At 56.0% G+C, this 17,864-nt stretch overlaps 2 protein-coding genes across 2 annotated transcripts in view; both read right to left on the bottom strand.

Annotated features, from left to right (window-relative positions):
* Positions 1-1,441, bottom strand: part of LOC138238356 (solute carrier family 22 member 6-like) — a 21,151-nt gene extending 19,710 nt beyond the window's left edge. The window contains exon 1 of the mRNA XM_069188710.1: positions 909-1,441. Within this exon, the coding sequence (XP_069044811.1) occupies positions 909-1,328 (420 nt within the window). The 5' untranslated portion in view covers positions 1,329-1,441. The remainder of the gene's footprint in view (positions 1-908) is intronic.
* A 13,568-nt stretch (positions 1,442-15,009) lies between these two features.
* Positions 15,010-17,560, bottom strand: LOC138238362 (interleukin-25-like). The gene is made up of 2 exons (XM_069188719.1): positions 17,320-17,560; positions 15,010-15,919 (listed from the first exon to the last, which is right to left on the bottom strand). Exons 1-2 carry the CDS (start codon positions 17,424-17,426, stop codon positions 15,685-15,687), a joined length of 342 nt encoding a protein of 113 aa, XP_069044820.1. The 5' UTR covers positions 17,427-17,560; the 3' UTR covers positions 15,010-15,684.
* Positions 17,561-17,864: the final 304 nt, after the last annotated feature.

Here is a 17,864-nt window from a genome sequence, read left to right as displayed (position 1 = left end):
CAGGACAGGGAGAGGAGAGTGAGAGAGAGAGAGAGGAGAGTGAAGGGACAGGCAGGACAGGGAGAGGAGAGTGAGAGAGAGAGGAGAGTGAAGGGACAGGCAGGACAGGGAGAGGAGAGTGAGAGAGAGAGGAGAGTGAAGGGACAGGCAGGACAGGCAGGAGAGAGAGGAGAGGGAGAGAGAGAGAGGGGAGAGTGAAGGGACAGGCAGGACAGGCAGGAGAGAGAGAGAGGAGAGTGAAGGGACAGGCAGGACAGGGAGAGGAGAGTGAGAGAGAGAGGAGAGTGAAGGGACAGGCAGGACAGGGAGAGGAGAGTGAGAGAGAGAGAGAGGAGAGTGAAGGGACAGGCAGGACAGGGAGAGGAGAGTGAGAGAGAGAGGAGAGTGAAGGGACAGGCAGGACAGGCAGGAGAGAGAGAGAGGAGAGTGAAGGGACAGGCAGGACAGGGAGAGGAGAGTGAGAGAGAGAGGAGAGTGAAGGGACAGGCAGGACAGGCAGGAGAGAGAGGAGAGGGAGAGAGAGAGAGGGGAGAGTGAAGGGACAGGCAGGACAGGGAGAGGAGAGTGAGAGAGAGAGGAGAGTGAAGGGACAGGCAGGACAGGGAGAGGAGAGTGAGAGAGAGAGAGAGGAGAGTGAAGGGACAGGCAGGACAGGGAGAGGAGAGTGAGAGAGAGAGAGAGAGGAGAGTGAAGGGACAGGCAGGACAGGCAGGAGAGAGAGAGAGGAGAGTGAAGGGACAGGCAGGACAGGGAGAGGAGAGTGAGAGAGAGAGAGAGAGGAGAGTGAAGGGACAGGCAGGACAGGCAGGAGAGAGAGAGAGGAGAGTGAAGGGACAGGCAGGACAGGGAGAGGAGAGAAGGGACAGGCAGGACAGGGAGAGGAGAGAGATATCTTCAGCCCCCCTCACCTCCGACACCACGGTGGCGCCCGTCTCGGCCGTGTCGTACTCCCAGCCCTCCGCGCACGCCTGCAGCTCCGCGGCCGAGCCGTTCTGCGCGCCCCCGCCTCCCGGCGCGCTGCCGTTGGCGCCGAGCACCTGCCACTGCGGCCGCACGAACCTCTGGCAGCGGGCCGGCAGGCCGTCGGCGTCCAGGGGCGCCGTGAGCAAGGCGGGCACGAGTGGGGGCGCGGGCGAGGGTGGCGGGGGCGCGCCGGCGGCGCTCAGGTTGGCGGGCGCGCGGCAGCGGTGCGCGGGCGCGGCGGCCGCGAAGTTCTGCAGCAGGTTGTGGCTCGCGTGCAGCAGCACGGGCAGGCAGAGCAGCGCCGCGTGCAGCGCCTGGAAGCGCCCCACGCCGCCCACCCGCTCCAGCAGGTCGGCGAAACCCATGTCGCGTGTCTGAAGACCGGCTAGAATGACGTCATCACCGTTCCGTCACAGCGACGTAGTGAAATGGTTACAGGCCGAGCGGCTAATAGGTGTAATTTAATTAACTAATTAATTAATTAGCCCGCGCTCCTGACAGTGAGAAACCGATCGCTGATGAATGATCACACTCAGGCAGAGCTCGCGGGCTTGATTTCCTCGTGCGCACAGACAGGGGCGAGCTCAAGGGCGAGCCGAGCCGGGCCGAGCCGGGCCGGTCAGGACTCCGCCGTGTCGCCCGGGCGTGACTCCCGTCCCCCAGTCACCGGACCGACCAGTCCACACCCGCGGGTTTCTCTTCCCGAGACCGCGCTGCAGGTCAGGGGCTGGCGGGTCCCTGTAGTGTCTGTGTCCGCCGCCCGCCCGAGCCCCGGAGGGGGCTGGAAAAACCGGCTTGTTGGGAGGTCAAAAGCAGTTCCGAAAGCCCAGCCCGCTCTCGCCGGGTTTCCCTTGAGACGGAGAAGTCGCACTCGGCGCAGTTCTGGGGTTCGGCGTTCGTGGTTCGGGTCCGTGCTGCTGAGCGACCCCGGCAGAAGCCGTCGGTCCGGTAACAGCTCTTCAGTCACGAGCCCTGATCCAATCCCGGTCCCGGTCCCGGTGCCGCCCGCTCGGACCTCTTCCCGCCCGGACCGAAAATCCAAACCTAGCGCGTGCGTCCACCCGAGTCCAACAGCTGGCTGCGGCGCGAGACGGGAGACAGGAGAGAGTGTGTGCGCGCGCGCCCCGCGGCCGTGCTTTTGAGCGGCTCCGCGACCTTGAACCCGGAACCCTGTTACTGTTTCACTGCTGGGGGGGGGGAGTCACACAGGAGTCACACGGGACAGCGCCGCCCCAGTCAGGGTAACACCCTGAGGAGACTGCTCTCTGACTGGGAGACTGGGAGACACAGAGAGAGAAGAGCCCCCTGAGCCAGCTGGTCCTGAGGCTCACTGACACCCACCAGACAACACATACACACAGCACTGCCTGACCCACTCACACTCACACTCACACTCACACTCACACTCACACTCACACTCACACTACCTCACCCACTGGGACACACAAACACACAGAGATGAGCCCCCTGAGCCAGCTGGTCCTGAGGCTCACTGACACCCGCCAGACAACACATACACACAGCACTGCCTGACCCACTCACACTCACACTCACACTCACACTACCTCACCCACTGGGACACATACACACAGAGAAGAGCCCCCTGAGCCAGCTGGTCCTGAGGCTCACTGACCTGAGCCACACCGACACTAACCAGCCTCAGGACAGCACTGCTAGAGCACCACAACCCAGACTCCACCACACACACACACAAACACAACATAAACTGGAATTCTACAGAACCCTAAACAGACAATACACACTAGCTGAATATTTGACCAAGATAAGAAACAACAAACAGAAACAGACCCTGACAAAGTACAGGCTCAGTGACCACAGCCTGGCCATAGAAACTGGGCGACACAGGCAGACCTGGCTGTCCAGAGAGGACAGGCTGTGCTCCCACTGCCAGCGGGGAGAAATAGAGACAGAGGTGCACTTCCTACTGCACTGTGACAGATACTCTGGGATTAGAGAAACATTCTTCCCGAAATTCAGAAATCTAGTCCCAGAGTTCCCACACCTGCCAGAATCACAACGGGTCCCAATCCTACTGGGAGAGGGAGGAGGGAACTCAGTGGATCTGGCAGCCCAGTATGTGATCTCCTGTCAGCCTGAGGAACAGTGAGTCTGTCTCCCAATAATGCTCCAGCCGCCTACAGTAGATGTCAATATTTTATAATATGTCTTTGTTGTAAATGTCTGTAACATGTCTGTAGATGTTATTTTACTTCTATTTTTTTGTTTTGTTCCATGTTAATTTTATTATTTTTATTTGCTTTGGCAACACTGATTGTACCCATCGGTCATGCTAATAAAGCACCTTGAATTGAACTGAATTGAGAGGCAGTGTGGGCTAGTGGTTAGAGCTGAGACACTGGGAGAGAGGGAGGGAGGCAGTGTGGGCTAGTGGTTAGAGCTGAGGCACTGGGAGAGAGAGAAAGGGAGGCAGTGTGGGCTAGTGGTTAGAGCTGAGGCACTGGGAGAGAGGGAGGGAGGCAGTGTGGGCTAGTGGTTAGAGCTGAGGCACTGGGAGAGAGGGAGGGAGGCAGTGTGGGCTAGTGGTTAGAGCTGAGGCACTGGGAGAGAGGGAGGCAGTGTGGGCTAGTGGTTAGAGCTGAGGAACTGGGAGAGAGGGAGGGAGGCAGTGTGGGCTAGTGGTTAGAGCTGAGGCACTGGGAGAGAGAGAGGGAGGCAGTGTGGGCTAGTGGTTAGAGCTGAGGCACTGGGAGAGAGAGAGGGAGGCAGTGTGGGCTAGTGGTTAGAGCTGAGGAACTGGGAGAGAGGGAGGGAGGCAGTGTGGGCTAGTGGTTAGAGCTGAGGCACTGGGAGAGAGGGAGGCAGTGTGGGCTAGTGGTTAGAGCTGAGGCACTGGGAGAGAGGGAGAGAGGCAGTGTGGGCTAGTGGTTAGAGCTGAGGAACTGGGAGAGAGGGAGGGAGGCAGTGTGGGCTAGTGGTTAGAGCTGAGGCACTGGGAGAGAGGGAGGCAGTGTGGGCTAGTGGTTAGAGCTGAGGCACTGGGAGAGAGGGAGGGGGCAGTGTGGGCTAGTGGTTAGAGCTGAGGCACTGGGAGAGAGGGAGGCAGTGTGGGCTAGTGGTTAGAGCTGAGGAACTGGGAGAGAGGGAGGGAGGCAGTGTGGGCTAGTGGTTAGAGCTGAGGCACTGGGAGAGAGGGAGGCAGTGTGGGCTAGTGGTTAGAGCTGAGGCACTGGGAGAGAGGGAGGCAGTGTGGGCTAGTGGTTAGAGCTGAGGCACTGGGAGAGAGGGAGAGAGGCAGTGTGGGCTAGTGGTTAGAGCTGAGGCACTGGGAGAGAGGGAGGCAGTGTGGGCTAGTGGTTAGAGCTGAGGCACTGGGAGAGAGGGAGGCAGTGTGGGCTAGTGGTTAGAGCTGAGGCACTGGGAGAGAGGGAGAGAGGCAGTGTGGGCTAGTGGTTAGAGCTGAGGCACTGGGAGAGAGGGAGGCAGTGTGGGCTAGTGGTTAGAGCTGAGGCACTGGGAGACAGGGAGAGAGGCAGTGTGGGCTAGTGGTTAGAGCTGAGGCACTGGGAGAGAGGGAGGCAGTGTGGGCTAGTGGTTAGAGCTGAGGCACTGGGAGAGAGGGAGGCAGTGTGGGCTAGTGGTTAGAGCTGAGGAACTGGGAGAGAGGGAGGGAGGCAGTGTGGGCTAGTGGTTAGAGCTGAGGCACTGGGAGAGAGGGAGGGGGCAGTGTGGGCTAGTGGTTAGAGCTGAGGCACTGGGAGAGAGGGAGGGGGCAGTGTGGGCTAGTGGTTAGAGCTGAGGAACTGGGAGAGAGGGAGGCAGTGTGGGCTAGTGGTTAGAGCTGAGGCACTGGGAGAGGCAGGCTGAGGAGTTATGTGGGGCTCCGGAGTCCCCTTGTGTTAATGAGTAACATGCTAACCCCTGTCCTCCTTCCAAAGTCCAGGAAGATGGGACAGAGATAACACTTCAGAAACATGATGTCCCGGAGTCGAGGTCCAACGACATGCCCACTCCCAGCCTTGATATTCCCAGGCAAAGTCTGAAAACCCGGACAGGACTCATCTAGCATTCTGGACTGATGGTCCACCTTTCTGTCACCTTACACACATACAACCGACTGCTCTAACCTCACACTTCTCCCCACACACGGCAACTATCGAAAAGACAGAAAGAGTACATCTAAGATCAGATCAGATCCCTTTCCTGGCCCTGTACAATCAAGATCAGATCTCTTTAGTGTCTCTGTACAATCAAGATCAGATCTCTTTACTGGCCCTGTACGATCAAGATCAGATCTCTTTCCTGTCCCTGTACAATCAAGATCAGATCTCTTTCCTGGCCCTGTACAATCAAGATCAGATCTCTTTCCTGTCCCTGTACAATCAAGATCAGATCTCTTTCCTGGCCCTGTACAATCAAGATCAGGTCTCTTTCCTGTCCCTGTACAATCAAGATCAGATCTCTTTCCTGTCCCTGTACAATCAAGATCAGATCTCTATACTGTCCCTGTACAATCAAGATCAGATCTCTTTACTGTCCCTGTACAATCAAGATCAGATCTCTTTACTGGCCCTGTACAATCTAGATCAGATCTCTTTCCTGTCCCTGTACAATCAAGATCAGATCTCTTTCCTGTCCCTATTCGATCAAGATCAGATCTCTTTCCTGTCCCTGTACAATCAAGATCAGATCTCTTTCCTGTCCCTATTCGATCAAGATCAGATCTCTTTCCTGTCTCTGTACAATCAAGATCAGATCTCTTTCCTGTCCCTGTACAATCAAGATCAGATCTCTTTCCTGTCCCTGTACAGTCTCCTGCATCAGGAATGTGTCTCTTCTCAGACCCCAGCTTGCTCTCCAGGAGACACACACACAGAGAGAGAAGCCCTCCAGCGCCGGCGTGCCGACCACCCGCAGGCGCCTGCCACACGCCACGCCCTCGCCAGCCTCGCCGCGCCCCGCCGGGCGCCCCGCCGCCCCCAACTCCTCGTGGCCCAGGAGGGTGTTTCCCGAGGAGCTCTTCCCCGCGCCCCGCGGCCCAGGAGCACGAGGCGCAAACCCACCACGTCCGGACTCCACTGCTGGAGACTGAGAGAGGAGAGGGGGACAGGGTCAGGGGGGGACAGGGTCGGGAGAGGGACAGGGTCAGAGGCCGCGGGGGGACAGGGTCAGGGGGGAAGAGGGTCAGAGGGGGACAGGGTCAGGGGGGAGAGGGTCAGGGGGGGACAGGGTCAGAGGGGGACAGGGTCAGGGGGGAAGAGGGTCAGAGGGGGACAGGGTCAGGGGGGACAGGGTCAGGGGGGGACAGGGTCAGAGGGGGACAGGGTCAGAGGCCGCGGGGGGAGGGGGTCAGGGGGGGACAGGGTCGGGAGGGGGAGGGTCAGGGGGGGAGAGGGTCAGAGGGGGACAGGGTCAGGGGGGGACAGGGTCGGGAGGGGGAGGGTCAGGGGGGGACAGGGTCGGGGGGGAGAGGGTCAGAGGGGACAGGGTCAGGGGGGGAGAGGGTCAGGGGGGACAGGGTCAGAGGGGGACAGGGTCAGGGGGGAAGAGGGTCAGGGGGGACAGGGTCAGGGGGGGAGAGGTCAGGGAGGGACAGGGTCAGGGGGGGGACAGGGTCGGGAGGGGGAGGGTCAGGGGGGGACAGGGTCGGGGGGGAGAGGGTCAGAGGGGACAGGGTCAGGGGGGGAGAGGGTCAGGGGGGGAGAGGGTCAGAGGCCGCGGGGGGACACCCACAGTGTGCACAGCTGAACCTCGGCGCCTTCTGACAGCTTTCTCATACGACCCCCTGACCAAAGAGGCCTTCAGCGACTCACGAGCCCAGAGTCCGCAGGCCGGTGATGACGTCTCGGGAACCCAGTGACGCCACAGCCTCGCGAAACGGTCCGGAATCCCGAACGCAGCCCACGGGCGGGCGAGAGCTCGGGAGGACCGGGGTGCGGCTCACTCGTCCCCAGGAGGACCGGCGGGACCAAATGGCGTTTGTTCCGAGAACTCAGCACTGGCGATGAGAGCTAAACCTTTGCGTGCAGAACACGAGAAGACGATAAATAAGATTAATAAATAATAATAATAATAATAATAATAATAATAAACTTTATTTATAAAGAACCTTCCATGCAAACAGCAGCTCAAAGTGCTTTATAGTAAGTAGTTTCTAATAAGAAAACTGGTGGGTATGAGGTGAAAGGTGAAAACCACCTTCGCTTGCAGTCCACAGAACTGTGGAGAACAGAAGATATTCTGTTCGATATTTAGCCGTCCGGATTGGCCATTTCTAATATTTAATCATCTCGGCTTTGCTGCCTGCAGAACTGCCCCTGCTGCCAGAGCCACTAGGAAACCAAGATCAACGGCGACTTCCAAACGGCACCCTGTGAGCCCATCGCCGTCCTCAGGCCTCCTCCTACAGCTGACGCCGGATATACTGGCACCCTAGATGTCAAACACCTTCACTCGCTAATGCCTTTAATAATAATAATAATAATAATAATAATAATAATAATAATAATAATAATAATAATAATATCCTTACACCTCCATAGCTCTTCCTGCACACTCCATTCCCAGCGCTGTACAGTAATGGGGATCCCCCCCACCCCCCACTCCAGTGTGTCGCCCCACCTGGATGATTAGTCCTGTGTATTTGCCCCCCCCAGAGCCCCAGGAAAGATCTCAGGGGGGGACCAACCGAGCTCAAAGAAAGGACCAGCTGCTCTACTGCCAGCCCTGAGCGGTCCGCTCTCCCAGCATGCCCTCTCTCACCGCGGACGCCTCGCGGGACCGGGCCCGCGGAAGACCGAGGGCCCTCGTCGGCAGGGAGGCCCCGGGGTAGTGTGGGTAATCTGGGAACGGGGACGTCCGTGATCCGACTCACAGTTTCAGTAAGTATCTCTGCTGCAGCGCCTTCCTCTGCCTCGGTCTTCTCCGCGGTCGCTGGCTTCCCGGACAGCCGGTAAGGACAGTCCAGAGGGGCGGGGGCAGAAATTCATACACCTCCCGAATGATTACACCTTTTGGCACACTCTTCAAGATGATGAAGAGCAAAATCCCCAAGAGAGAAACCTGCAGGGACAGAGAAGAAGGGGTATGATTATTCAGCCAGGACAAAGGCTTATTAGAGTCACTGCAATTTGAGTAACGTGTAATAGCAGCAACCTGACACTCATATTGACCCGCTGTGATCCAGCAGAACTCAGTACTGAAGATACTGGGCCCAGTAGGACTGACCCGCTGTGATCCAGCAGAACTCAGTACTGAAGATACTGGGCCCAGTAGAACTGACCCGCTGTGATGAAGTACAGGCTGACCCGCTGTGATCCAGCAGAACTCAGTACTGCAGTATCTGACAGGTACTGTGGTCACTGAGCCTGTCCTCTCAGGACAGTTAGGTCTGTCTGTGTCCAGTGTCTGTGTCCAGGCTGTGGTCACTGAGCCTGTCCTCTCTGGACAGCCAGGTCTGCCTGTGTCCAGTTTCTATAGCCAGGCTGTGTTCACTGAGCCTGTCCTCTCTGGACAGTCAGGTCTGTCTGTGTCCAGTGTCTGTGTCCAGGCTGTGGTCACTGAGCCTGTCCTCTCTGGACAGCCAGGTCTGCCTGTGTCCAGTTTCTATGGCCAGGCTGTGGTCACTGAACCTGTCCTTTCTGGACAGCCAGGTCTGTCTGTGTCCAGTGTCTGTGTCCAGGCTGTGGTCACTGAGCCTGTCCTCTCTGGACAGCCAGGTCTGCCTGTGTCCAGTTTCTATGGCCAGGCTGTGGTCACTGAACCTGTCCTTTCTGGACAGCCAGGTCTGTCTGTGTCCAGTGTCTGTGTCCAGACTGTGGTCACTGAGCCTGTCCTCTCTGGACAGCCAGGTCTGTCTGTGTCCAGTTTCTATGGCCAGGCTGTGGTCACTGAGCCTGTCCTCTCTGGGCAGCCAGGTCTGCCTGTGTCCAGTTTCTGTGTCCAGGCTGTGGTCACTGAGCCTGTCCTCTCTGGGCAGCCAGGTCTGCCTGTGTCCTGTTTCTATGGCCAGGCTGTGGTCACTGAGCCTGTACTTCCTCAGGCTCTGTTGCTCTGTGTTGTGTTTCCCTGTGCTCTCTCTCTCCAGTGTAATCTGACACCTCAGGGAAAATAAACAAATCCAGGCCTGTGGGAGTGACACGCACTCCAGAGTGTCATGCCAGGGAAAGACTAAGTCCAAGACGGAATCCCTGTGTGTCAGCATTCCGATGGAATACTCCGGGGAAACCGCAGGTCCAAAATGGAATCTGTGTGTGTCAGCACACACCCGCCCACTCTCCCTTCCGATTGGCTGTGCCTGGCAAAGAATTCCCATGGGTATGGGGAGGGATGCCCACTGGGAAGCCTGTGCAGGGGTTAGAGGCGTCACAGTGCAGTCCAGTGAGGGCCTGAGACGGGTTTTAATCTGTGATGAACATGGCTGGTTCCTGTGAACACTGAAGGAGACACACGAGGTGCGTTTCCCACACTGAAGGAGACACACGAGGTGCGTTTCTCACAGTGAAGGAGACACACTAGGTGTGTTTCTCACAGTGCAGGAGACACACAGGGTGCGTTTCCCACACTGAAGGAGACACACGAGGTGCGTTTCCCACACTGAAGGAGACACACGAGGTGCGTTTCCCACACTGAAGGAGACACACGAGGTGTGTTTCCCACACTGAAGGAGACACACAGGGTGTATTTCTTACAGTGAAGGAGACACATGAGGTGCATTTCCCACACTGAAGGAGACACACAGGGTGCATTTCCCACACTGAAGGAGACACACAGGGTGTATTTCTTACAGTGAAGGAGACAGAAACACTAGGTGTATTTCTTACAGTGAAGGAGACACACAGGGTGCGTTTCCCACACTGAAGGAGACACACAGGGTGTATTTCTTACAGTGAAGGAGACAGAAACACTAGGTGTATTTCTTACAGTGAAGGAGACACACAGGGTGCGTTTTCCACACCAAAGGAGGAACCATAGGTGCGTTTCCACACTGAAGGAGACACACAGGGTGTATTTCTTACAGTGAAGGAGACACACAAGATGTGTTTCCCACACTGAAGGGGACACACGAGGTGCATTTCCCACAGTGCAGGAGACACACAAGGTGCAGGAGACACAAGGTGTGTTTCCCACAGTGTCCTGAGCTGCAGCAGGGTTACAGGGGGTTAAACTCCCAGCCAGTCATGGTCTCCTTGTGTTAATATCATGAGTGGGACTTCATGAGTGACCATTCCACTGGTGGTCGGTGGCTTTTTCTCCCAGCTCAGTACTCCTGAATCATATTTCTGTTCTATATTTCTGAGTGAAAGAGAATGACAGAGCTGTGAGTTTTGTGTTTTGTGTTCTCATTCCTTGATGTGCGGTGTTTGTTGGGCTCCTGGGTCACAGTGGGTGCTAAATGAGGCCAAAGTCCGTGCAGTTACACCTGTCACTCACTAGATGGCGCTGTGACATTTAAAGTCCTCATTAACTCCTAAATAACCACGCCGGACCAAGAACTTTTCCAATCCGTCTCCCCTCTCTCTCTCTCTCTCTCTCTCTCGGCTGGGTTATTTTTCATTGCTTCATTTTTATTACTTTTATTGTCAGCGATTTCATTCATAATTTACGCCCGCAAAGATAATGGATGTATTATTTGCGGCTGTACCCCTGGGGCGAGAGAGAAGGACACAGCCCCGCGGGGGAGCGGGTGTCCCGGTGCTATTATTGGGGTGACCAGGCGGCTGTACCCCTGGGGCGAGACAGAAGGACACAGCCCCGTGGGGGAGCGGGTGTCCCGGTGCTATTATTGGGGTGACCAGGCGGCTGTACCCCTGGGGCGAGACAGAAGGACACAGCCCCGCGGGGGAGCGGGTGTCCCGGTGCTATTATTGGGGTGACCAGGCGGCTGTACCCCTGGGGCGAGAGAGAAGGACACAGCCCCGTGGGGGAGCGGGTGTCCCGGTGCTATTATTGGGGTGACCAGGCGGCTGTACCCCTGGGGCGAGAGAGAAGGACACAGCCCCGCGGGGGAGCGGGTGTCCCAGTGCTATTATTGGGGTGACCAGGCGGCTGTACCCCTGGGGCGAGAGAGAAGGACACAGCCCCGCGGGGGAGCGGGTGTCCCGGTGCTATTATTGGGGTGACCAGGCGGCTGTACCCCTGGGGCGAGACAGAAGGACACAGCCCCGTGGGGGAGCGGGTGTCCCGGTGCTATTATTGGGGTGACCAGGCGGCTGTACCCCTGGGGCGAGACAGAAGGACACAGCCCCGCGGGGGAGCGGGTGTCCCGGTGCTATTATTGGGGTGACCAGGCGGCTGTACCCCTGGGGCGAGAGAGAAGGACACAGCCCCGTGGGGGAGCGGGTGTCCCGGTGCTATTATTGGGGTGACCAGGCGGCTGTACCCCTGGGGCGAGAGAGAAGGACACAGCCCCGCGGGGGAGCGGGTGTCCCAGTGCTATTATTGGGGTGACCAGGCGGCTGTACCCCTGGGGCGAGAGAGAAGGACACAGCCCCGCGGGGGCGCGGGTGTCCCGGTGCTATTATTGGGGTGACCAGGCGGCTGTACCCCTGGGGCGAGACAGAAGGACACAGCCCCGCGGGGGAGCGGGTGTCCCGGTGCTATTATTGGGGTGACCAGGCGGCTGTACCCCTGGGGCGAGACAGAAGGACACAGCCCTCAGTTTCCCGATGTGCAATGCGGTCAGACAGGAATCGGCCCGGGGGGGGGTACAGGGGTACAGGGGTACAGGGGGGCAGCATTGCGACAGAGCGCCGGGGGGCCGTCTGCGTGAAACCCCGGGCGACTGCCGGGGAAGTCCAGCGCCAAGCGCGAACGCGGCCACGCCAGGGTCTGGGGCGGATCCGCCGTCGCGCTGAAGAGAGGAGACGAGACAGGAGACACAACGCGGTGCCTTCTGCAGGCGCGTCTCCTCTCAGGCATTGTCCTCCCTCCTCTTCTCGGCCTGGAGCGAATGTCAAGCGATTCTGGCTGAACATTCGACCCACATGTGCAGCATGTTGTCGAAACGTCTATTTTTTTCACCTCGGAAATATCGCTCGACTACGGCCTGTGTCATCACCAACTGTGGCTGAGAAGCTGAGCAACACAGATGTGTTCTCTCGAATTGACTACTGTAACTCTCTACCCGCTGGGGTGTCTAAATCCACAGTGAACAAACTCCAGTCTGTCCAAAATTCGGCAGCCAGAATCCTGACCAGGTCTAGTGCAAGTGATCACATTACTCCTGTCCTGGAGTCCCTGCACTGGCTACCTGTCAAATTCCGTGCGGACATTAAAATCCTCCTGCTCACCTACAAGGCTCCGCATGGTTTGGCACCTCAGTACCTGTCTGACCTACTATCGCCCTGCTCCCCACCTCGCAACCTTCGCTCTTCTTATTCTGGGCTCCTATCTGTCCCCCAAGCCCATCTACACTCTGGGGGTGACAGGGCCTTCTCCTGTTGTGCCTCCAAACTCTCTCCCCAAGGATATCAGAGAGTCACCTTCTCTAAACCCGATCATTCTCCTATATTCTATATTCTTTTTATCTATTGTTGTTGTCATTCTGTAAAGCGCTTTCAGTAGCCACCTTTAAAGGCGCTGTATAAAATAAAATTTATCACTATTATTATTATTATTATTATTATTATAGGGTGCAGGGCACATAAAGTGCGATGTGCATAGTGGAATTTACTTTACAGGATTGTGCAAAGAATACAACAGACAGTTTGCCTGAAATTCATAGGCAAAAAAGAAGTAAGTTTCCAGATTTGGAGGAAGTGCAGTAGGTACCAGGGTGTTGAGGGGCCTGACAGCTGTTCCAGAGTCTGGTGGAGCTGGCCCGTATACTAGGATGCCCTTTACCAGATGGTAGGAGGGCAAAGAGGTTGCAGGAGGGGTGGGAGGGATCGTCCACAATACTGGAGGCTTTGTGTGTGCAGTGTGTGTGGTAGATGTCCTGAATGGACAGGAGGGAGGCTCCAGTGATGTTTCCTGCTGGATTGACAATCTGAGACCTTACAATTCCCAAACCCAACAGTGATAGAGCTGGTCAAGAGGCTCTCGATGGTACTGTGCCTCTATAGGATGTGGACAGCACGGGGGAGGGGAAGGTTTGCCCTTCTCAGTCTCTGCAGGAAGTGGAGAAGTTGTTGTGCTTTTTTAGCTAGGGAGGTGGTGTTCATGGTCCAAGTGAGGTCATCTGTAAGATTTAAGATCACTTTACTGTCCCTGTACAGTCTCCTGCATCAGGAATGTGTCTTTTCTCAGACCCCAGCTTGCTCTCCAGGAGACACACAGACAGGGAGAGAAGCTGGGGGTCAGAGTGCAGGGTCAGCCATTCATACAGCACCCCTGGAGCAGCTGGGGTTAAGGGCCTCGCTCAGGGGCCCATGGGAGTAGGATTCCTCTGCCCGCCACGGGATTCGAACCGGCAACCTCCCGGCCACAGGCTGTGCATTAGGGAGTGATCAGGCCCTCCTGGAGTCAATTATCATCTCTTTTTGTCATGTCAACATTTAGCTCGCTAGCTCTGGACGCGCCTCGTTGAGCAATTAGATGGTGGCGCAGATTGCTGGGGGCGATGTGCTCAGCGGTGTGTGTGTGTCTGCGTGGGGGGGAGGCATCTGCACTGTACAAAATTCCCCAAGAAAAGAGGCAAAAAGAGAAATTCTCAATTTTTCTGTGGAAAAGTCCGGGCCCGCCTCCGCACCGCAGCTGTAGAGGGGGGGTTTCTGTTTGGACAGGAAACCAGCCAGTCACAGGACACACACACACCCTGGACAGGACACCAGTCCCTCACAGGACACACACACACCCTGGACAGGACACCAGTCCCTCACAGGACACACACACACCCTGGACAGGACACCAGTCCCTCACAGGACACACACACACACCCTGGACAGGACACCAGTCCCTCACAGGACACACACACACCCTGGACAGGACACCAGTCCCTCACAGGACACACACATCCTGGACAGGACACCAGTCCCTCACAGGACACACACATCCTGGACAGGACACCGGCCCCTCACAGGACACGCACACACCCTGGACAGGACACCAGTCCCTCACAGGACACACACATCCTGGACAGGACACCGGCCCCTCACAGGACACACACAGACACCCTGGACAGGACACCAGTCCCTCACAGGACACACACAGACACCCTGGACAGGACACCAGTCCCTCACAGGACACACACATCCTGGACAGGACACCGGCCCCTCACAGGACACACACACACCCTGGACAGGACACCAGTCCCTCACAGGACACACACATCCTGGACAGGACACCGGCCCCTCACAGGACACACACATCCTGGACAGGACACCGGCCCCTCACAGGACACACACAGACACCCTGGACAGGACACCAGTCCCTCACAGGACACACACACACACACACACCCTGGACAGGACACCAGCCCCTCACAGGACACACACACACCCTGGACAGGACACCGGCCCCTCACAGGACACACACACACCCTGGACAGGACACCAGCCCATCACAGGACACACACAACTTGGACAGGACACCAGCCCCTCACAGGACACACACACACACACACACACACACACACACACACACACACAAACTTATTGCACAAGCGTAGACACATTGCACAGTTATAAACAGATTACAAATCCATTTCCATACCAGCTGTGAACAGAGGGTTCAGGTTCAGTCCCAGAACAGGTCAGTGTTGCCCCTGCCCAGACACTCAGCGGACGTGTTGTAGAGTCTCATGGCAGGGGGCAAGAATGAGCTCCTGTGGCGCCCCCTGTCGCCCCGTGGCTGGATCAGCCTGCTGCTTCTTTTTAACAGGTGGGGCTGCACACTGGGGGGGTGGAGGGGATCCCCATTACCTGTAAAGCGCTTTGAGTGGAGTGTCCAGAAAAGCTCTATATGAGCGTAAGCAATAATAATAGTAATTATTATTATTATTATTATTATTATTATTATTATTAACCATAGTAATTATTATTATTATTATTATTATTATTATTATTATTATTATTATTATTATTATTATTAATAATAAATATTTTCCATGTGTCTCAGCACTAGCAGAGTTCTTGATACGAGACACAGCTTGATGATTTCCTCCAGTCAGTACAGGAGGCTCTCCTTTACACAGAGGGTGGTGGGTGAGGGGAACAAGCTGCCCAGCTGTGTTGTTGAAGGTGATACACTGGCTTCTCTCCAGACACAGCTGGATGAAATCCACCAGTCAGGACATGCAGCAAGTAATTAATTTCTTGTGCGAGGGACTGGAGGTGTAGACAGAAATCCGTGACAGTGACAGGTGACTCGTGCGAGGGACAGGACGTGTAGACACGAATCCGTGACAGCGACAGGTGACTCGTGCGAGGGACAGGACGTGTAGACACGAATCCGTGACAGCGACAGGTGACTCGTGCGAGGGACTGGAGGTGTAGACAGTAATCTGTTACAGTGACAAGTGACTCATGCAAGGTGATTTTTTAAATAAATTTTTATTTTTAAATAAAAGCCATTGGGGAAAATGTCTTTTTAAAAGGTAGTGTGTTTCATTACATGGTAACTATACACACACTACACAGAACACCTGGGAAAGTATTCTCCCAGCTGAACGACTCTCCCCGACACCGACACCACAGCCGGTGGTGATAAATACGAATAAATACGAATAAATAAGAATAAATACGCGTGCCGTCTCCAGCTTGTCGCCTCGTGCCCGCCTCGCGCCCCGGAAAGAGGCCGGGCCTACTGACTGGAAACACAGGTGCAGCCTGTGGTGACCTCCAGGGCGGCGCTGCTGAGCCGGACGAAGTCGCTGTGCTCGCAGGGGTGCCGGTAGTAGACCGTCATGAAGTAGCTGATCCCCACCACGTTGCTGTAGCGATTGGTATTCCCTTTGTGTATCGGGCCCAGGCAGTGCTTGTGCAAGCAGTGGGCCATGAAGATGTGGTGGGGGTAGCGGTTCATGTCTATGTCAACCCTGGAGCAGAGAGAAGAGGAGACACGGGTTAGAGAGGAGACACGGGGTGAGCGGGAGAGGGGGGGAGGGAGAGAGGCGACACAGAGAGAGAGGAGACACAGGGTGAGCGGGAGAGGGAGGACGAGGCAGAGAGAAGACACAGAGAGAAGAGGAGACACAGGGTGAGAGGGAGAGGGGGGAGAGGAGACACAGGGTGAGAGGGAGAGGGGGGAGGGAGAGAGGGGACACAGAGAAAGAGGAGACATGGGGTGAGAGGGAGAGAGGAGACACAGGGTGAGCTGACGAAAGTACAGGCTCAGTGACTGGACACAGGCAGACCTGGCTGTCCAGAGAGGACAGGCTCAGTGACCACAGCCTGGACACAGAAACTGGACACAGGCAGACCTGGCTGTCCAGAGAGGACAGGCTCAGTGACCACAGCCTGGGCACAGAAACTGGACACAGGCAGACCTGGCTGTCCAGAGAGGACAGGCTGTGCTCCCACTGCCAGCGGGGAGAAATAGAGACAGAGGTGCACTTCCTACTGCACTGTGACAGATACTCTGGGATTAGAGAAACATTCTTCCCTAAACTCAGAAATCTAGTCCCAGAGTTCCCACACCTGCCAGAATCACAACAGGTCCCAATCCTACTGGGAGAGGGAGGAGGGAACTCAGTTGATCTGGCAGCCCAGTATGTGATCTCCTGTCACAGCCTGAGGAACAGTGAGTCTGTCTCCCTATAATGCTCCAGCCGCCTACAGTAAATGTAAATGTCTGTAATATGTCTGTAGATTTTATTTTACTTTTATTTTTTGTTTTGTTTCATGTGACTGACAGAGACTGACAGACATGCTCACACACAGATAGACAGACAGGTGCCCACAGAGACACACAGAGACAGAGACAGACACACACAGATGCAGAGAGAGAGACAGACACACACAGACAGAGACAGACACACAGACACACACAGAGACAGACACACAGACACACACAGAGACAGAGACAGACACACACAGACACAGACACAGACACAGAGACAGAGACAGAGACACAGACAGAGACACAGACACAGACACAGACACAGAGACAGAGACAGACACACAGACACAGACACAGACACACACACACACAGACACAGAGACAGACCCGCACAGACAGAGAGAGAGACACACACAGACACAGAGACAGACACACACACAGACACAGAGACAGACAGACCCGCACAGACAGAGAGACAGACACACAAACCCACACACACAGACACAGAGACAGACACAGACACAGACACAGACACAGACACACACACAGACACAGACACAGACCCGCACAGACAGAGAGACAGACACACAGACCCACACACACAGACACAGAGACAGACACACACAGACCCACACACACAGTTGCTCAGACACTCACCTGTACTCCCAGGGGGCCAGGGAGCGGTTGTGTATGTTCCCAGAGGGCAGCTCGGCCCAGGCTGTGCGCAGGCCGCTGTTGATGTGGCTGACAGTGCAGTTGTCCATGCAGGACAGGCAGGGCCAGGCCCAGGCCAGGGGCAGGGACACCAGCAGGACAGCAAGCTGCCGAGACACACAGACACTGTTACTCTCTTAGAAAGCTGTCTCTCTCTCAGTGTGCCTGTCTGTCTCTCTCTCTCAGCGGGTGGGGAGGGAGAGCTGGTGTGAGAGAATTCCCTGGTGTTATCTGCCTGACTGAACCAGTGACACTCCTCTCAGCAGCGACATCCGTGATGACATCACTTCCTGCCCCCCTTCACCAGAAGCACACTGAGCAGTGGCTAGCAGTGCTATTCATAGCACACGTTAGTAACAGCAGTATTATTAGGAACAAGTGAAGTTTCCTTTCTTCTCATTGCAGCAGGAATAAGCCTGCACTTGTTCCTCTGCAGACGCAGCTCCCTGCTAGTAGTATTATTAGTATTGCCATTGGAGTTATAATTA

Source organism: Lepisosteus oculatus, chromosome 4 (genome assembly GCF_040954835.1).
Source record: "Lepisosteus oculatus isolate fLepOcu1 chromosome 4, fLepOcu1.hap2, whole genome shotgun sequence".
Classification (NCBI taxonomy): domain Eukaryota; kingdom Metazoa; phylum Chordata; class Actinopteri; order Semionotiformes; family Lepisosteidae; genus Lepisosteus; species Lepisosteus oculatus.
This window is presented reverse-complemented; position numbering and strand designations above follow the sequence as displayed.